The sequence below is a fragment of the Botrytis porri genome (genome assembly GCF_014898465.1).
Source record: "Botrytis porri strain MUCL 3234 chromosome Unknown BPOR_001, whole genome shotgun sequence".
In the NCBI taxonomy this organism is placed as follows: Eukaryota; Fungi; Ascomycota; class Leotiomycetes; order Helotiales; family Sclerotiniaceae; genus Botrytis; species Botrytis porri.
In genome coordinates, this window is record NW_024066075.1 from 634,292 (window position 1) to 650,583 (window position 16,292).

At 44.6% G+C, this 16,292-nt stretch overlaps 2 protein-coding genes across 2 annotated transcripts; both read right to left on the reverse strand.

Moving 5' to 3' along the window:
* Positions 1–4,148: 4,148 nt before the first annotated feature.
* On the reverse strand, positions 4,149–8,136 carry EAF01_000188 (uncharacterized protein; the record flags this gene model as incomplete). The annotated part of the gene is made up of 2 exons (XM_038908438.1): positions 4,149–7,162; positions 7,212–8,136. The coding sequence occupies 2 exons, from the start codon at positions 8,134–8,136 to the stop codon at positions 4,149–4,151; spliced, it is 3,939 nt and encodes a 1,312-aa protein (XP_038775344.1).
* A 1,257-nt stretch (positions 8,137–9,393) lies between these two features.
* On the reverse strand, positions 9,394–15,751 carry EAF01_000189 (uncharacterized protein; the record flags this gene model as incomplete). Its single annotated transcript, XM_038908439.1, has 2 exons — positions 9,394–15,237; positions 15,290–15,751. The coding sequence occupies 2 exons, from the start codon at positions 15,749–15,751 to the stop codon at positions 9,394–9,396; spliced, it is 6,306 nt and encodes a 2,101-aa protein (XP_038775345.1).
* Positions 15,752–16,292: the final 541 nt, after the last annotated feature.

The following is a 16,292-nucleotide window of genomic DNA, read 5'->3' on the forward strand; positions in this document are numbered from 1 at the left end:
CTCTCGGAGGAATATTTCGTAGCCAGAGTAAGAGGTTATTGTGAATTGGCGTAAGAAACCGAGCACAAGCTAGAAGAAGAAGTAATTGTAGTAAATTAGGGTCCCGGTTGAATGACAATGACAGATTTGGGATCTTTAAGCTGTACAAGATGCACGATGCAATGTGCGATTTGGTGTTACTAGCAGAGGCGGCCTCGGCCTGCCGAAAAGGTGTATATGTGCTGTAACTTATTATGATGAGATTGGATTGAATTCTCGAGGGTTGGGCGTAGAATAGTAAGTACCTACCTAGCAAGTGTAATATGAGATGCGGGATATGGTGGCGTCTCGTTCGCTGAAAGGGTGTGTGTGGTAGAAGAGAGAAAGGATGATAATGATGATATTAGGAGTGGTGGTGGTGGTGGTGGTAATGGTAATGGAAATGGTAATGGTAATGGTGGTAGTGGTGGGGTTGTTATCCGAATTATTAGTTTCCGATATCGTAATAGCGCGTGGGGACTGGTGCGAGGACTCGGTAGTAGTCATCCTTTCTATAAGGATTGAGTTAACCTTGTTAACCTTACTCGAGTAGAGTATAATGAAAAGAGTGTCTTCATTCCATCCATATGATTACTCTTTTGATAAATCCCTTCTCCTCTCCCCCCCCTTTTTCATCCCTAGTCTCAGTCCTAACATTTTCATATTAAAATTGGGATAATAATAATAATATTTATTATCTTAATAAATATAATTATCTTCCTTCATGTCAGCCAAGAAATGAGTGAGATGTATCATGTACTTTTTCTTCCGAATAGTCAGAGCAAGAAAGGGAAAAGAACAAGCCGATACAACAAGATAGGCAATGAATGTATCAAAAAGAAAGACGGCTCAATTGCTGGACACAATAAAAAGACTTCTTTGTGTGGAAAAGCATTACCCCCCCCCCCATTAACCCCCAAAGCATGATTCGGAGCGGGACATCATATCCAATACTGAGATCTGTACCTGTACATCAGTCAATGCAAAGGATTCAGCTCCAATGAGAACCGCATCTTCGCATTTGCTTTGAGAACCTTACCAAATGCATGTCAGTCTGACCCGGAAGTGTTGCTGCTATTACGACAGATAATGTATGAAGATGTATGCGAGATGGTGATTGAATTGGAAGGAGAATGCGAATGAAATCCATACAGACAATAATAGAAACACATCACTCACGCATCCTAGGTACATGTATGCACATCTACAGTCACGATCTTGATATTTTGGTTCTTTCGTTCTCTTGTTCTTTCAAAAAATCTTTCTCATATATGCACTGATCTCAAAGTTTCCTAGACTCTTTTCCAAATGTTGTTAGATATTGGATCCGAATGTGGATGGGCTTGGATACATCATGTACATTATACCAAGCTCCTACAACAGACTGTGGTCCACACCTCCCCCCGACCGGAGGAATATAGCGATCAGCGAAAGAGAATGGCGGATTTTTATATCGTACTTCGGTGCCGTTATCAAATGTCTTGTTAGTGCAGCTATCGGTCTCTCTCTAAGCCTATCGTATGTCTCATATACTATCGTACCGTCTGGGTGAGCCCCGGAACATCGAGTATACACATATCTTGGAAAAAGGTTTTGTTATGTTGGTGTTTCGCTGTTCGTTATTCGTTGTTAGCTGTTAAAACCATGCCTTTCTTCCTCGCATTCTCCCATCCGGTTTCCCCCCTTCACCCATGAAAAGAAACAAAAAGATCCCTATCTTCTCATTTCCCCGATAGTGTGCGTTGCAGCTGCACGATATGCGGTATGCAGTATAATCGTATACGGATATTCCTGCATTAATTCGTGAACGATTCTGAAAGCGAGCCGGGTTCAAAGAGATGCCTGCAGCTGTAGAAAAAATGATGGGACGGCAACCCCAGCTCTCGGAGTTGCGAACGTGTCGTGCAGCACCTGTTGTCGTATCACCAATGCACTAGAGTAAGATGGATGAATGGGGTTGACTGAATTTGTTGTACTCGTACATGAAAAGAAGTCTTTCATCATGTTAGAAATTGCAATGTAAAAGCGTACCTTTTGGTTCTACCCCTCCAAGCGAAATCTATAGGAGAGAGAGAGTTGATTGCTCATGTTAAAAATCCCTCTGAATCCCGCATTTCGTGATGTTTGTGATAGGATTGAGAATACTTCCGATCATTTGCTGTCGTTTTTTTTCTCGAGAAAGTCATCTGCAAGAGTTTGCAGATGGCCGGGTCGGACAAGAGGGGGGGGTGCCTTTTGAAATCCAGCCACGAAGCATGCTTTTAATCACAAATCACATTGTCCAATTTGTCTCAGAAGACGAAGTAGGCATATAAATACTTATCAAAGTACAGGTTGTTTCTAAAAAGTAATCATCAGTGCTTATTCATGCGTTCCGTTCTGCTGTTATTTCTCGGTATTGATCCATGGGAAGAAAAATGATAGATTATATTTCCCGGCCCTGAACCTACATAAACTGATACTTACAAACGGCTTCCCGCATGAAGCAACTCTAGGTTTTCGGTCGGTACATCATATAAAGTTCGTCGGATTATCAAAAGAAGAAATGGGTCAATTCCGTTACCAAAGGGTTGAAAGCGTCATCACTGCAAATACCCGTCGTGGAAGAAGCGGTGTGGGGGGAAATATGGGGAACAATTGAAGACATGTACTCTCTTTCCTATGCATTCCCCTCAATTTTCACTCCTTCGCTTTCGCTTCCTCCAGTATCGAAGCCATATTTGAAGAAGCAGAGCAATACGAAATATCCTTCCATGCTTTTGAGAGATCACAGATCTAAGGGTTGACCCATGATAGGATACTAAGGTACATGACAAGTAGTTCGTCTTCATGCATCGAAGTCTTGTACTCATCACGTGTGATATATTTCCGCTGAAAGTTCCCGATTGTCCCACAATCTCGGAGTAGGACTTCGGATCTAGTTACTCAAGTTCCGAGAACTCGGGCAAGGCAAGGTAGAAATTCTCGAGATCTCGGTTGTTGGTATGGCAGGAGAGGCAGGAGAGGCTTCGCCTTATCATTCTGTGCTGTGTGAGCCATTTTTAATGATGTGGTGTATCAAAGTCTCTTGTTTCTTTTCGTCAAGTCTCACTCATCTTTCGGCGTTGTTTGTGAGAACATTTTGAGCCGCGCTGCATATCAATATGTCAACGGCCAGCCTCGTGTGGTACATGACTTTTCTTACTATAAGCCTTGAATGATCTAGCCCGAATGATGGGCTTAAGCCTCGCTACAGATTTGTGTACTATCGCTTGAGCATACATCTTGTGATACCACCCCAATTATTTCTTTTGGGGCGTATCGCGTGACCCTCTTTAATGTTATCGCATATGTTTACTTCTTTCTGGCTTTGAGTTTCAGCCCTAGGACCTAGAATTATTTGTGGATGAAGAAATTGAGAAAACAAAGTACTGTAGTCCCGTCTCAGGCTTCCATGCCGAACCGATCCAGGGCAAAGATACAGTCGCATCTAAGGCTTACTGCCGCTTTCTAAACCGAGACAATTGCAGGATACATATTCCGTATTGTCATCTGATCTTGTTCAGCATGTCCAAGCCCCTGCTTTGGGCGTATTCCGATTGGCAGTAATTCATACAGACTACCACTTGTTCATTGTTGCGTTGCAATCTTCACTCACCTGGAAGAATAAATAGGATATATGCAATCAATTTGATACCCAACTGAGTGAGTAGGGCTTGGCAAATTGCATTGAAGCGCGTTATCCGTTACAAACTCATTGCTCTCTTTCACGACATATGCAGGTCAGATAAGTATCGCTAAGAGCTATTGTGTAACCTCATCTAATCAAAGGCTACTTTATACTAAAACATATTTCTCACACTCAAAGTGTTGACGAGTTGTTTATGTACCATTCTCAACCCCATATTCTATTTCTATAGAGATGTTATCAAAGTGTATATCGGGTTGATGCAGTTTCTGCGATGAACGCTGCGGTGATGACGGGAAGTCGCAGGTGTTTTAGATTCCGTCGACCAGCGGCTGGGTACTGTAAATAGTCAAAAGAAAAATCAAAATGGACACCAACTTGAGTCTAAAATTATTATATTCTATATGTGGTGAAAGAAATACCCAGGATATATACTAGTGCTACGCCCCCAGAAACATTTTTTCTATACTACTGTTTGATGCATGACATTCGCCCTATAACTTTCCGACCTCTCCAACAACTCTTCATGCGATCCCTGATCCGTACATCTTCCCGCATCCACCAAGAAAATAACATCCGCTTTTCTAATCGTACGTAAACGATGAGCAATAGCGATAACTGTGATTCCCCTCGCAGCCTTCTCCAATCCATCTTGCAAGAGCTTTTCCGACTCGGCATCTAAAGCGCTAGTAGATTCATCGAGAATCAACAATTTAGGTTTTCGAACGAGCGCGCGAGCGATGGATAGTCTCTGTTTCTGTCCTCCCGAGAATTGATTTCCGTTTGTTCCGCAGAGGGTTTGATATCCATCTGGTAGGGCCGCGATGGTATCGTGGATATTGGCGAGCTTACATGCGGCGATGATCTCGTCCATGGTGACTTCGTGGTCAGGTCTGGCACCGAATCCAATGTTGAATTCGACTGTTCCTTCGAAGAGTACACTTTCTTGAGGCACCAAGGAAATGGAATCTCGAAAGGCAACATCTCGGTGTTTTGTTACATCGACGCCGTCAATAATGATGGATCCAGATTGTGGTGTGTACAATCGTTCGACCAATGAAATAATTGTCGATTTACCAGCACCGGATGGTCCGACCAGGGCACAGAACTTTCCAGGTTGGATATCGATGTTCAAGCCGTTCAAAACTTGCATATCTGGTCTGGCAGGGTATGAAAAATGAACATCACGGAGCTGAACGCTGGAAGCTCCTTGATTGGACGACGGAGCGGCAGATTTCGTTTCGGCCATGGCTTCAATGTCTTTGGAAGGAAGATCCTCCACGTTTCCTCGCATCTTGTCTGATCCTATTTCGATGAGACTCAAAATTCTTGCCATAGCGGCTCGAGCATTAGAAAGTTCAGGTGCGAGGGCGAACATTTGACTCCAGAGTAGTGCGCTCACAAGAAGAGAGAAGACCACAATCAAGAATTGGGTCTGTGTGTATGTGCCTGCTAAAATTTGTTTGGCACCCCACCAATATGCTAGTGCATTGACAAGGTTTCCAAGGAAGTAGGTAGTTGCCTGCCAGAGACTGGCTAGAACACTAACTTTGAATGTCTCTGTTCGAGGCCCCTTCAAAGATCTTCGGTAGGTAGCTAATGTCTCTTCCTCAAGGGAGAGGGATGCAATGATCTTGATTGAGGTGATGGCTTCCACACCGATATCAACAGATTGGGTGTATGCGTTTTCGTGTTTGTCTTCGAATTGGCCAAGGACTCTGAGTTCCATAAGACCAGCTCCAAGAAGAAGTGGTACCAAAGCCAAACAGACCAATGCTATTTTCCAAGCGATGATATGAGTCAAAACAATAGCGGCGATAAGATTGACGGTGATAGAGAATAACGTGCCAATGACAGAGCCACTCAATCCAGCCAAAGCATTGCCATCTCTGGTAATATATGAGAGGAGCACGGCTGGTGTGCGACCTTCAGACTGATGCCATTGGAGATCTTGTTCGAACAATGATCTAAATGACAAAACCCGCACGTTGAAAACAATCTTCTCGGAGATCCAACCGAATCCTGCCCAACTGACCAAATTTCCGAAAAACTCGATGATCGCAAGGATGAAGAATAGAAGTCCATAAAAGTTTCCGTGAGCGTCAATGTAGCTGGCACTCTTGCACGGGTTCAAACTTCCGACAGTGTTTCCGAAGATTACAGCTTCGCCAGAAAAAGCTCCACCGACGACAACAGAGGCAACAAGAGCGATGAAGATCGTGAGGAAATGTGGTCGTAATGCTGGCGCATAACCCTTCATGAGAGCCCATATAGACTTTTTAGGAGTTTCAGGCTCTTGTTCTTCTTCTGAGACATCGCCAGCTGTTTCCTTATTGGCCGAAAGCTCGGGTTCTTCTGCATCACCAAGAGGGGCGCTTATGACGCTGCTCTTTTCAATATCCACGGCTGTAGATGTAGTGGCTACAGATTTGCTAACGCTGTCTGTACTAGCTCTTTCAATTTTACCAGATGAAGATCCAAGGCCTTGTAACTTGACGAGGTCGGCATATGCACCGTTCTTAGCCATCAATTCCGCATGATTTCCCTGCTCCACGATGACACCTTTGTGCATGACGATGATATTATCCGCAGTAGTGATTGTTGAAAGACGATGAGCAATGGTGATCATAGTTCTGCCACTCGCAATCTTGTTGATGGCTTGTTGAATACGTTGTTCACTTCTTGAATCCAAAGATGCCGTTGCCTCATCCAAGATGAGCACAGCGGGATCCTTAACGAGAGCTCTTGCAAGGGCTACTCTTTGCTTCTGACCACCACTGATCAATCGTCCACTAGAGCCTACAGTTGTTCCGTATCCATGTTGCAAGGCAGTAATGAAAGAGTCTGCATCTGCAAGCTCTGCGGCTTTACGAACCAAGTTGATAATTTCGATGATTTCCGGAGACCTTGATGCGACAATAGACATGAGATCCTTACCCTCCCTAACTTCGTTTGCTAGATCTGAAAGCTCGGAACTATTGAGTGCTGACTTCAAATGCGCATGATTAGGATTGCTAGAGTTGATTAAACCATGTGCGATATTTTCCAAGAGGGAACGATCAAGGAGAGATGGCTCCTGTTGTACCAAACTGAGGAAACCTCTCAAGTCACGAGTATTACACTCACGAATATCATGGCCATCGAAGAGAATCTTTCCATGCGTAGGATCGTACAATCTCGTGACCAAACCCGCGATAGTTGATTTTCCACTTCCCGAAAGACCGACAATGGCCGTGTTCTTATTGGCAGGGATAGATAAAGTGATATTATTTAGAACTGTGATCTCGGGCCTGGAAGGATAGGTGAAAGAAACATCCTTGAACTCGAAACCGCCTGCCTGTGGAAGTCGAAGACCCGAATCGGTTGTGCCATCGATGAGTGGTTGTCGATCTATATCCGAACGTAGCTTCTTGTAAGAGGCGATAGCTGCAATGAAAAGATGGAGAAAAGGTGCGACTTGACTCAAAAGCAAGGTAGCTGTTATCGTGTTAGTGTAACCCTGCAGTGAAATTCGAGTCCAACTTACCTTCAACCAGGATAAAAATGACGGTAAACGTAGCACCTACGGTGACACCTACGGTGTTATTGCGCACAGAATCCGCGATGCTTTTACTTCCTTGCCAAAATGCCAGGCCGTTGGCAGAGTAAGCAATGAAATACAAAAAACCGGATTGTATACCAATTGCGGTTGCCTTCTTCAACCCCTCAGTTCTCGAAGCTTTAAGAGCAGTAGAGAATTTGTTCTCCAACCGGGTATTGCCACCGAAAGCTTGCACAACAACGATGTTAGAAAGGGCTTCCGAAGCTATCGACGCGGCAGTAGCTGCATGGTCTGACATAAGCCCAGAGTATTTCTCGATGTAATAAGTTCCAATGAATGACATAAGGAAATAGGCCGGAATCAACGACAGTAACATTGCTGCAAGCTCCCAGGCCTTGATAAAGGCTACAATATAAGCAGTGACGAAGAACGAGAGACTGGAGAGGACGATGCCCACTTTCTCGGAAGTGCCCGAGCGAATAGTCTGAACATCGCTGTTCAATCGTGAGGCGACTTCTCCGGGAGGTAAGTTGTCGAAGTAAGAAGGTTCCTGTCGAAGCAAATTCTGCAGATAACGTTCGCGCAGTCTTTGGGCCAATCGGGCGCCGTGAAGACTCCAGCATGAAAGATGCAGATAGATGAGCACGAACTGGGCAATGGCCAAATATACGATGATCAGAATCTTGCTGTTAATGTCACTCTGATCTCCGTTCGAAGAGGAGCTGGAAGATTCACTACATGTGGCTGCATTGAAATCATCGAGGAGTTGACCAAACAGAACTCCAATCAGTGGGAAGGGAACACCAGCTGCGATGGAACATATCACACCCAGCAATAGCGTGCCTTTATCAGCGGCAGAAGGATTGCCAGCCAAAAGTAGGCGAGGGAAGGCCATAATTTTCTCGGCCATGGTGAAGTACTTTGCTAGAGGTCGGAAGGAAAGTCTTTCAACTTTGGACTACCTATTATAGAGCTTGTCTTATCTTATCGTTGAACACGGGAAGAAATTAAGGTGCATAACAATTGTGCTATGAAATCTAGCCCGACAACACTCCACACAAATTGAGTCATTACTGCAAGTTTGAAATGCCACCTATACCTCCTATACTTGCACCGACAGCATATGCATTAGTATTCAAACTTTTTACCTATTAGTCCTCATTTTCTTTTCTTTTTTACAAGGGTCGGACCAGGGAAGGCGCTGGAGAACAGATCCAGGTGCATTCCCTCTCCCTTGGCATTACTGCAGAGGCTCAATGGGTTTTTGAAAATTTAGATGTTTATTCTGAGTATCCATACGAGCCAAAAAGTCAAATTTTTTTATCAGATCATCGGATCATCAGATTAGATAATGGTTAGGAAGGTGGGGTCGACCAACTAGTAATTAGGACAACTCCACTTGATTTGTCACTAACAAGGAGTCCGCAGCCGAGTTAGCTATGTTAAGCTTATTAGTCACTAGTCGTGCAACTCCCTAGTAAGGTTACGTACGGACTATTCACCTAGTATAGCAGGTAGTACAGGGGAATACATGACACTCCACTCAAGACCCATAGACTTACGTTTATTCGTTATACACCGTAGAAATGGAAAGCTGCTGCTATTACATGTGAATAATGAGGTGATGCGCAAGCGTCTCGTTCCCGAACACCATCCGAACCGAAAACTATGGATAAATACATTTTCTAGGAACCCTGGCTTGTCAAATTGGTGTTTAGATGGAGACATCTAAATTGATCGAGTAGTCAAGTTCCTGTTCACCGTTTCCGAGCACGCGTACGTTACAGTGTCGGAAAGAAAGTTTTGTATAAGACTCTCGTACAAATTACGTCATATGCACCATTAAGATGTGGTGTTTGAAAATATCCGTTCTATGTAGTTGTAGCACAACTCAAATATACCAAGGTATTCGGGCAGCAACATGGAAGAAATATGTAGGCATTCGATTTGCTCAAGATCTCTATTCTGAAGCTTCTGTCTCGAAGTCCGATGCTGATCGTTTCTTATAATCATTACAGATGGCTGTGAAATGAATGATATATATCAAAACAATACTATCAGACGACGGACTCGCTTTTCATATATCTCAAAATTAAATGCCTATGTACAAAATCAAACATCCGCCTAATCTTTTCGAGTGATATAAACTACTGTGAATAACTCAAAACTAGAACATCTGACCATCCAGTAACAGCTCTGATCGGCTATTAGCCAACTCTTGAATAGCAGCAGCTAGCTCATTAAGAGCTGCATCCACAAACACAGTATCCTTTTCACTTCCAACCACACCAACATGCATTTGTCCATCTTTGACGAAAGTTACAGCCTTGACAGGAGTCGCCGCATCTCCATGTGGATTTAAGATATCCACTTTGCATTCTCTACCAGCAAAAGGCATGGTATCGATATCATCCCAATCTTGATGATGTACAATGGAGTCGAAGAATTTTGCTTCCGAATCCGACAACCATTGAGTGCACTGTTTGGAGATCTTATCGAAGCCAAGGAAATCATGGGCTGCAGATTCAGCACTTTGCTTTTGGACAAATCTCAAGAGATCCATAGCTGTCCACTCCGACTCAAACGAGATGCGAGTTGGTGTGAATTGATAACATGGGCCTACGACATTCTCCGCGCCGGCCAGGTCAATGTTTCGCCCTGAAGTAATGCTACCAAATGTCACATCTGGCTTCTGGAGACGACGTGCTAACACAAGTGCCCATGCTGCAGTAAGCAGATTTGCCGTGGTGATCTCTTCTGGGCGTCGGGAAATATCGACTGATTTTGTTTGGAAGATCGCTTTATCTGTAGCTTCCGTTGACTTTCCATCCAAAACAGATAATGATGAGCCATCGAGAAGATTGCGCCAGTAATTAATGGCGGTTGTTTGTATACTCTTATCACAAATTCGTGCCATGTATGCCGAGAAAGGCTCAAAATCAACAACGCTTTCTCCTTTGTAGAGAACTTCCAAATCTCGAAGTAGCATGGGTAGGGAAACACCATCGTACAGAGCGTGAGATAAGCCTATAATGAGGCATTCTTTACCATTGCTGTCTTGAGCGTGTAGCAATCTAAGGAAAGAGGATCCTAGATGGAAACCTGATTCAATATCCCGTGTGCAAAGCTCAGCGGCGCATTGCTCGATGTTTTCGCCTCGTAGCGTACTAATTTCAGGGTTATCTAATCCATCAATAACCACTTGGAAGAAGTTCGATTCGTGTTCAATAAACACAGTGCGTAAAATTTCATGAGTTTGAATAAGCGCTTTGCAGGCACGGAATAGTTGCAGGCGATCAATGTCTTCGTTGAAGTACAACATAGTATATTGCACGGAAGTGCGTAATGATTGAATAGTTCCTCTGATGTCAAGTGCTTGGGAGTCAGTCACCGGAGACAAATCTCGAATAGTCCAATTTTGATTTGCAAGCTTTGGCCGGACGACTTCGGACAAGAATGTCTTGATGTCTGAATTGTTCAATGTTGAGAATGGCTTGTAAGGCTGGACCTTGTTAGTTGATGCTTGGTCTACCTTTAGTACTTTAGCAGCATCACCAAGACGCATATGTTGGAAGATGTCAGCCACTGTAAGGCCATGGCCTTGCATACGAAGACCTGACACTAGTTTCATCGCCATAACAGAGTCACCTCCGAGGCGGAAAAAGTTGTCATCAACATCAATCTTCTCCGAAGGAATTCCAAGTACGTTCGCCCATGCAGCCTGGAGAATGTTTTCCGAATTTGTCAAATTCTGTTTTGCTGAATTGTTTGACCAGACCTCTTTAAATCCTTGGCGAAGGTCGGCGAGCACAGATCGAGGAATGTTCGAAGCTAGCAGATTTAACAAATTGTGATCCACACTCTTCTTTTCCTTTGGCATTTTGTCAACTATGATGTATGCAAATGGCATCATGTATGAAGGAAGAGAGTCTCGGATGAATTTATCGAGCTTTTTGAGTGCTAGAGCAAGACTCAAGGAGATCTTGGTACAGATAGTCGCGTTGAAACTTTGTGAATCTGGTGCGTTGCAGACTATGTCGTGCTCTGCTGATATAACTTCAACATCTCCTTCATCAGAGAGTTGTTGTTCCACGAAGACCACTAGTTCTTGCTTCGTGGTTTGTTGAGAGTCATCTGACGATGGTTGGTACACGGCGGCGGCGGCGTGTACAGCTTGCGGGAGGTATTTAGCGAAGTTGGCTTCAAGTTCTGTGATGTCTACTGCATGTCCTTGAACTGGCATTACATTTTCTTTTCGACCCACAAATAATAAGCTCTTATCCTCTAGCAAGCGGACCATATCCCCTGTGGGTTGCACTCTGCCAGTGCGACCACCACACGTAGAGCTTCCTGCTACAAGCCAAGCTGGAGATTCAACAGCTTCGTCCGAAGTAAAGGGTCCTTCAAGCCACAGCTCTCCAATACAGCCGATAGGCGAAAGTAGAGATGGGTTTCGCGGATCGCACACCCAAGAGACGACCGCTGGAGGGTAAGTCGATCCTTGCTTGATACTTGCGTCTGCTCGAATCTTCTTCGAAGATTTATCCTGGGACAATGGAGGAGTTTGGTTCCACTGCCAGATTTGGTTCAATTCAACCTCTGGCAGGCATGATAACTCATCAGTCCTTCTGTGAAGATCCTTGGTTAATTGCGCGCAAGCCATCTTCAATTGTGCAAGCATTCTTTCCATTTGGGTAATCTCTATTAGGCCGCTATCAAAATTTGCGCAGATTCTAAACCCAGTTTTACGAATTCCACAGGCCAGCATCAGTGGATAAGGGTTGAAATGAAGAGATTCGTACTCTACATCTCCTGACTTGAATCCGAGATCACTACCCACATACTCCGGCTCTGAATTGATAACCAATCCCGTGCCAGCTTCGCATGCATGTTGAGCATCCTGGCTGACTTTTCGAATGTTTTGCATCCCCATATGCTGATATGGTATGCGGGCCAACATACTTTGCTGCACACTCTGCAAATAAGCCTCAATGGAGCTTGACCGGCTGACATTTATGCGAACAGGTACTGTAGCAATCAATGGGCCAACAATACTTTCGACACTCTTCAACGAAATGTCCCGACCTGCGAGAGTCTCACCAAATACCACATCGTCGCTTCCAGTATACTGCGATGCAACGAGCGCCCATGCACCACGAATCAATGTTGCCATTGTAAAAGGGGATTTAGTGCTTCGGTCAAGGCTTATGTTGATTTCGAGATTCGCATCTGGAGTAGGTAAGTAGTCTCTAGACGGCAATCGTGGAAATTGAGGTCCAACAGCGTCATCCAATTCATTTCGCCAGAATTCTTGCATGGCCACTTCATCTGTATCACGCACATATTTGACAAAGTCACTCATATATGCTTGAACTTCGATGTTCTGGCCCTGCAAAGCATTGCTGACTGCTTTCAACAACAGCGGCTCTGACCACCCATCATACACTACATGATGAATGGTCCAAACCATATATCGGTTATCATCGCCTGGCTGATTGACAATAGCATATCTAGCTAAGCTGTGTCCGAGGTCCATTCTCTCCTTTCGATCACTCTCAAGATATTGTTCTAGGTTGCTTGAACTTCTCCAGGAGATACCTTCCTTAAGTATAACTTGCTGAAGGCCAGGTTCTTGGAGCTGGGCTACGCGAGTGCGAAGAATAGGAATTGCCGCCACAACATTCTCCCATGCTTTCTTCCACGCATCGAGGTCAATATGAGATGGGATACATGTAACTCTCTGAGCGACATATACCTCGGTTGATTTAAGCGCAAATGTGAATAATGACTCTTGCGTGGGTGTGCATGGGTAAATATTCTCAATAGCTGCCTGATCGGACCCACAGAGCTGTGATGCTTCAAGACAAGCACTTTCGGCTGATTGGGAAATCATTGAAAATGCTGGAATTTCCGTCTCTGCTTCCGAACTAGAAATATGCACGACTTCGGCCATGGCTGAGAGTGTGGGATGGCCGAAAGTGTTGATGACGCTAAGATCCAGCCCTTCCTCCCTACAAACAGTAACGAGTTTCATTGCCGCCAAAGAATCTCCACCTAGTGCGAAGAAGTTGTCATCGATTCGAATAGATTCTGCATCGAGCTTTAATATATGACCCCAGGCCTGACGCAAACGCTTCTCAAGATCAGTCAAATCTCGAGTACTGGCCTTGGCTGTTTCTTCATTCACGTCCCGCAAATCCACCGTAGTACCAAATAGCCTTAGTCGTTTACGATCAATCTTGCTTGAGATTAAAACGGGAATGTAATTGACTGGTATACATGCGGTTGGTATCATGTATCGCGGCAAAACCTTGGTCAATTCTGACGTGGCTTTTGACAGCGCTTGACTTAGCTCTTCGGAAGGCTGAATTGACGTTATATCAGTACCCTCCTGTCCCTTCTTTTGTTGTGGCCCAATAAACGCGACCAATGTGGGTTGTCCTCCAAGGCCCTGGGGTTTGATCACCTCAGCAATTGCGCTAATCTCCGATGGTAGCCTAGCCATCAGCTGACTTTCAATCTCACCAAGTTCAACACGCTGTCCGCGCAACTTGACTTGTGTGTCTTTCCTCCCAACGAACAGAATACCTCCAGAGCCGTCAGGATCATATTTTCCAAGATCTCCCGATTTGTATAGACGCCCTTGACGACCAGCATAGCCACTATGACCTGCGGTAAGCCACGATGGGTCTTTGATGAAAGATGCAGCAGTCTTAGCGGGATCATTCAGATAGCCTTGTCCTACGATAGGCCCCTCGATAAGTAATTCGCCTACAGCACCCACAGGCATTAGCTGTTCGTGGTTGTCAGGGTGAGTAATCCAGATAGCAGCCCCATTTCCTTCTCCAATAGAAACATAATTTCTACCTGTAGCTGTGTCGCTGTTTATTGTGCATCCGATGGTACACTCGCAAGGACCGTAGCCTATAACAATTCTCGTATATTGACCCCAAGTATTGACATCTCTCACTGATGATGCCTCTCCTCCAAGGCCCAAGGCGTGAAGCGATTTTATAACATCCGTGTCCAAGATTCGAGCAACTGAAGGGGTTAACCCTGCGTAATTGACCTGCATTTTTCGCATTACTCCGTTTATGTCATTCAGTCGATCTTCATCTGAGGGGATACACAGACATCCGCCATTTCCAAGAGTCAGTAGCATACTGTCAATGCTGACATCGAAAGCGTAAGCCGCGAAATCAAGAACTCTCGACTCCTCCGTGTAGCCAACTGCTTTTGCTCGAGGAACAGCACTGCTTGTATAAGTCTCGTGTGAAAGCATGACTCCTTTCGGCGTACCCGTGCTTCCAGATGTAAAAATTATGTACATTAGAGCAGATGGTGGCACGGCCTCTAGTGGTGGATTGGCAGGCGAATCTGAAGAGTTCATAAATGTGCTCTCTTCTACAACCATGATCTTTCCATTTGGAACAATCAGTCTTGAAAAATCGTACTGGGCGCGAGAAGTCACTATCAGTTTTGCATCTACTTGTTCGGCCATATTTTGGAGACGCGCAAGCGGAAGCGTTGGGTCAGTCATCAACAAAGTTGCCCCAACTTTCATTACCGCAAGCACAGCTACTATTGTCCATCTCGATTTCTCAAAACACACAGGCAGGACGTCATGTAACTTGACACCCATTTCTCTGAGAGAGCACGCCAGGAAAGTGGAATATTCATCGATCTGTCCGTAAGTTAGACTGCCATCCCAGGAATCAATTGCCACTTTAGCGGGTGAAAATTTTGCTCTTTCAGAGATCATATCGTGCATACAAGAGCTGTATGTTGGACGTAGTTGGTGATTCCACCGCCAAATCTCGTTCAGATCACGTGGCGTTGGGTGGAGATAGTCTTCGATCGAAGCTTCGGGAGTTGAAATGCACAATTTGATGGTGTCGACTAGACTCTCGACAAAGTGTGTGACTGTAAATTCTAGTATGGCTTCGCTGTGCCATATGGGCCGGATTTCGAGAAGATCATTCGTAAAACGTAATTCGAGGTGAAGGACACCCTTTGCTCACTACCGTTAGCGACTTGGCAAGATGAACGGATTATTAGCTCACTTCATCTATCGTCTCTTCAGACGTTTGGGATAAAGAACTGGTGCTCAGTAGAAGTGAGACAGGACCTGAAATAGCCACATCCTGACTTGATGCAACTTTCGTGATATGATGTGAAATTTCCGAAGCAACCTGTTGGACATTATCTTGCGATGTCTTCATCACTTCGCCTAGCGACAGAAGCCTCTTCACGAGCTCATGCTCGAAACTATTCTCTCGAGTTTTGTATGCCCAGTCATAAGATATCTGGGTCCCTTCATCCTGTATCCTCAAAAGTACGATGAGCCAGGATAAAAGTAAAATGTCTTCTCTCATGCCAGTTCGAGTGATGGCCTGATCACACGAAAGACCCTTGACATTAAAAGCTCTAAAGCCTTCGCTGTCAGGCTGGCCAGGTAATAAGTCAACAAACCCATTTCCAGGTGAATGTTGACTTTGTAAATCATCAATATGTACAGAACCCATCCTGTCGACGACCAGAACCTATGATCGTTGAGTTTTTGCGGTGATCTGAGATTTGAAGGGGAAAAGCTGAAATTCAGCCGTGTGTTTAATTCCGTTAAGGTTTGCACGGGTTGCACTTTATTGAGATGTTATATTGTAATCGAAATCGGAGTGTTCGGGGATTAAAGATGATGATAGCAAACCTCCTTCCTTTGAGAGTAAAGCAGCAAAGCCACTATCTCTGCTATTATCTTTGTGCCGGTCAGGATCAATATCCATATTGCGTTACGTGTGTGGGTGCGGCATAATAGTGCGACTTTGAGCATAGAAGCTCGCCAAACACGCAATCATCATGACTCAACTGGAAAGAACAGACCGGGAAGAGCGACATCGCTTAGCCTACAGTTAATGAAGTTGTTAGTTAGTGAGTTTAATATAAGACATAAAATATTTCATCCTTGTTGTTTGAACTTTGACAAGACGAAATGATGGGACTTCATTAGCCCAAGTTTAACTGTTTCCACTAGCGGATATTTCCAGGATTAAATTTTCACCCCGCTGA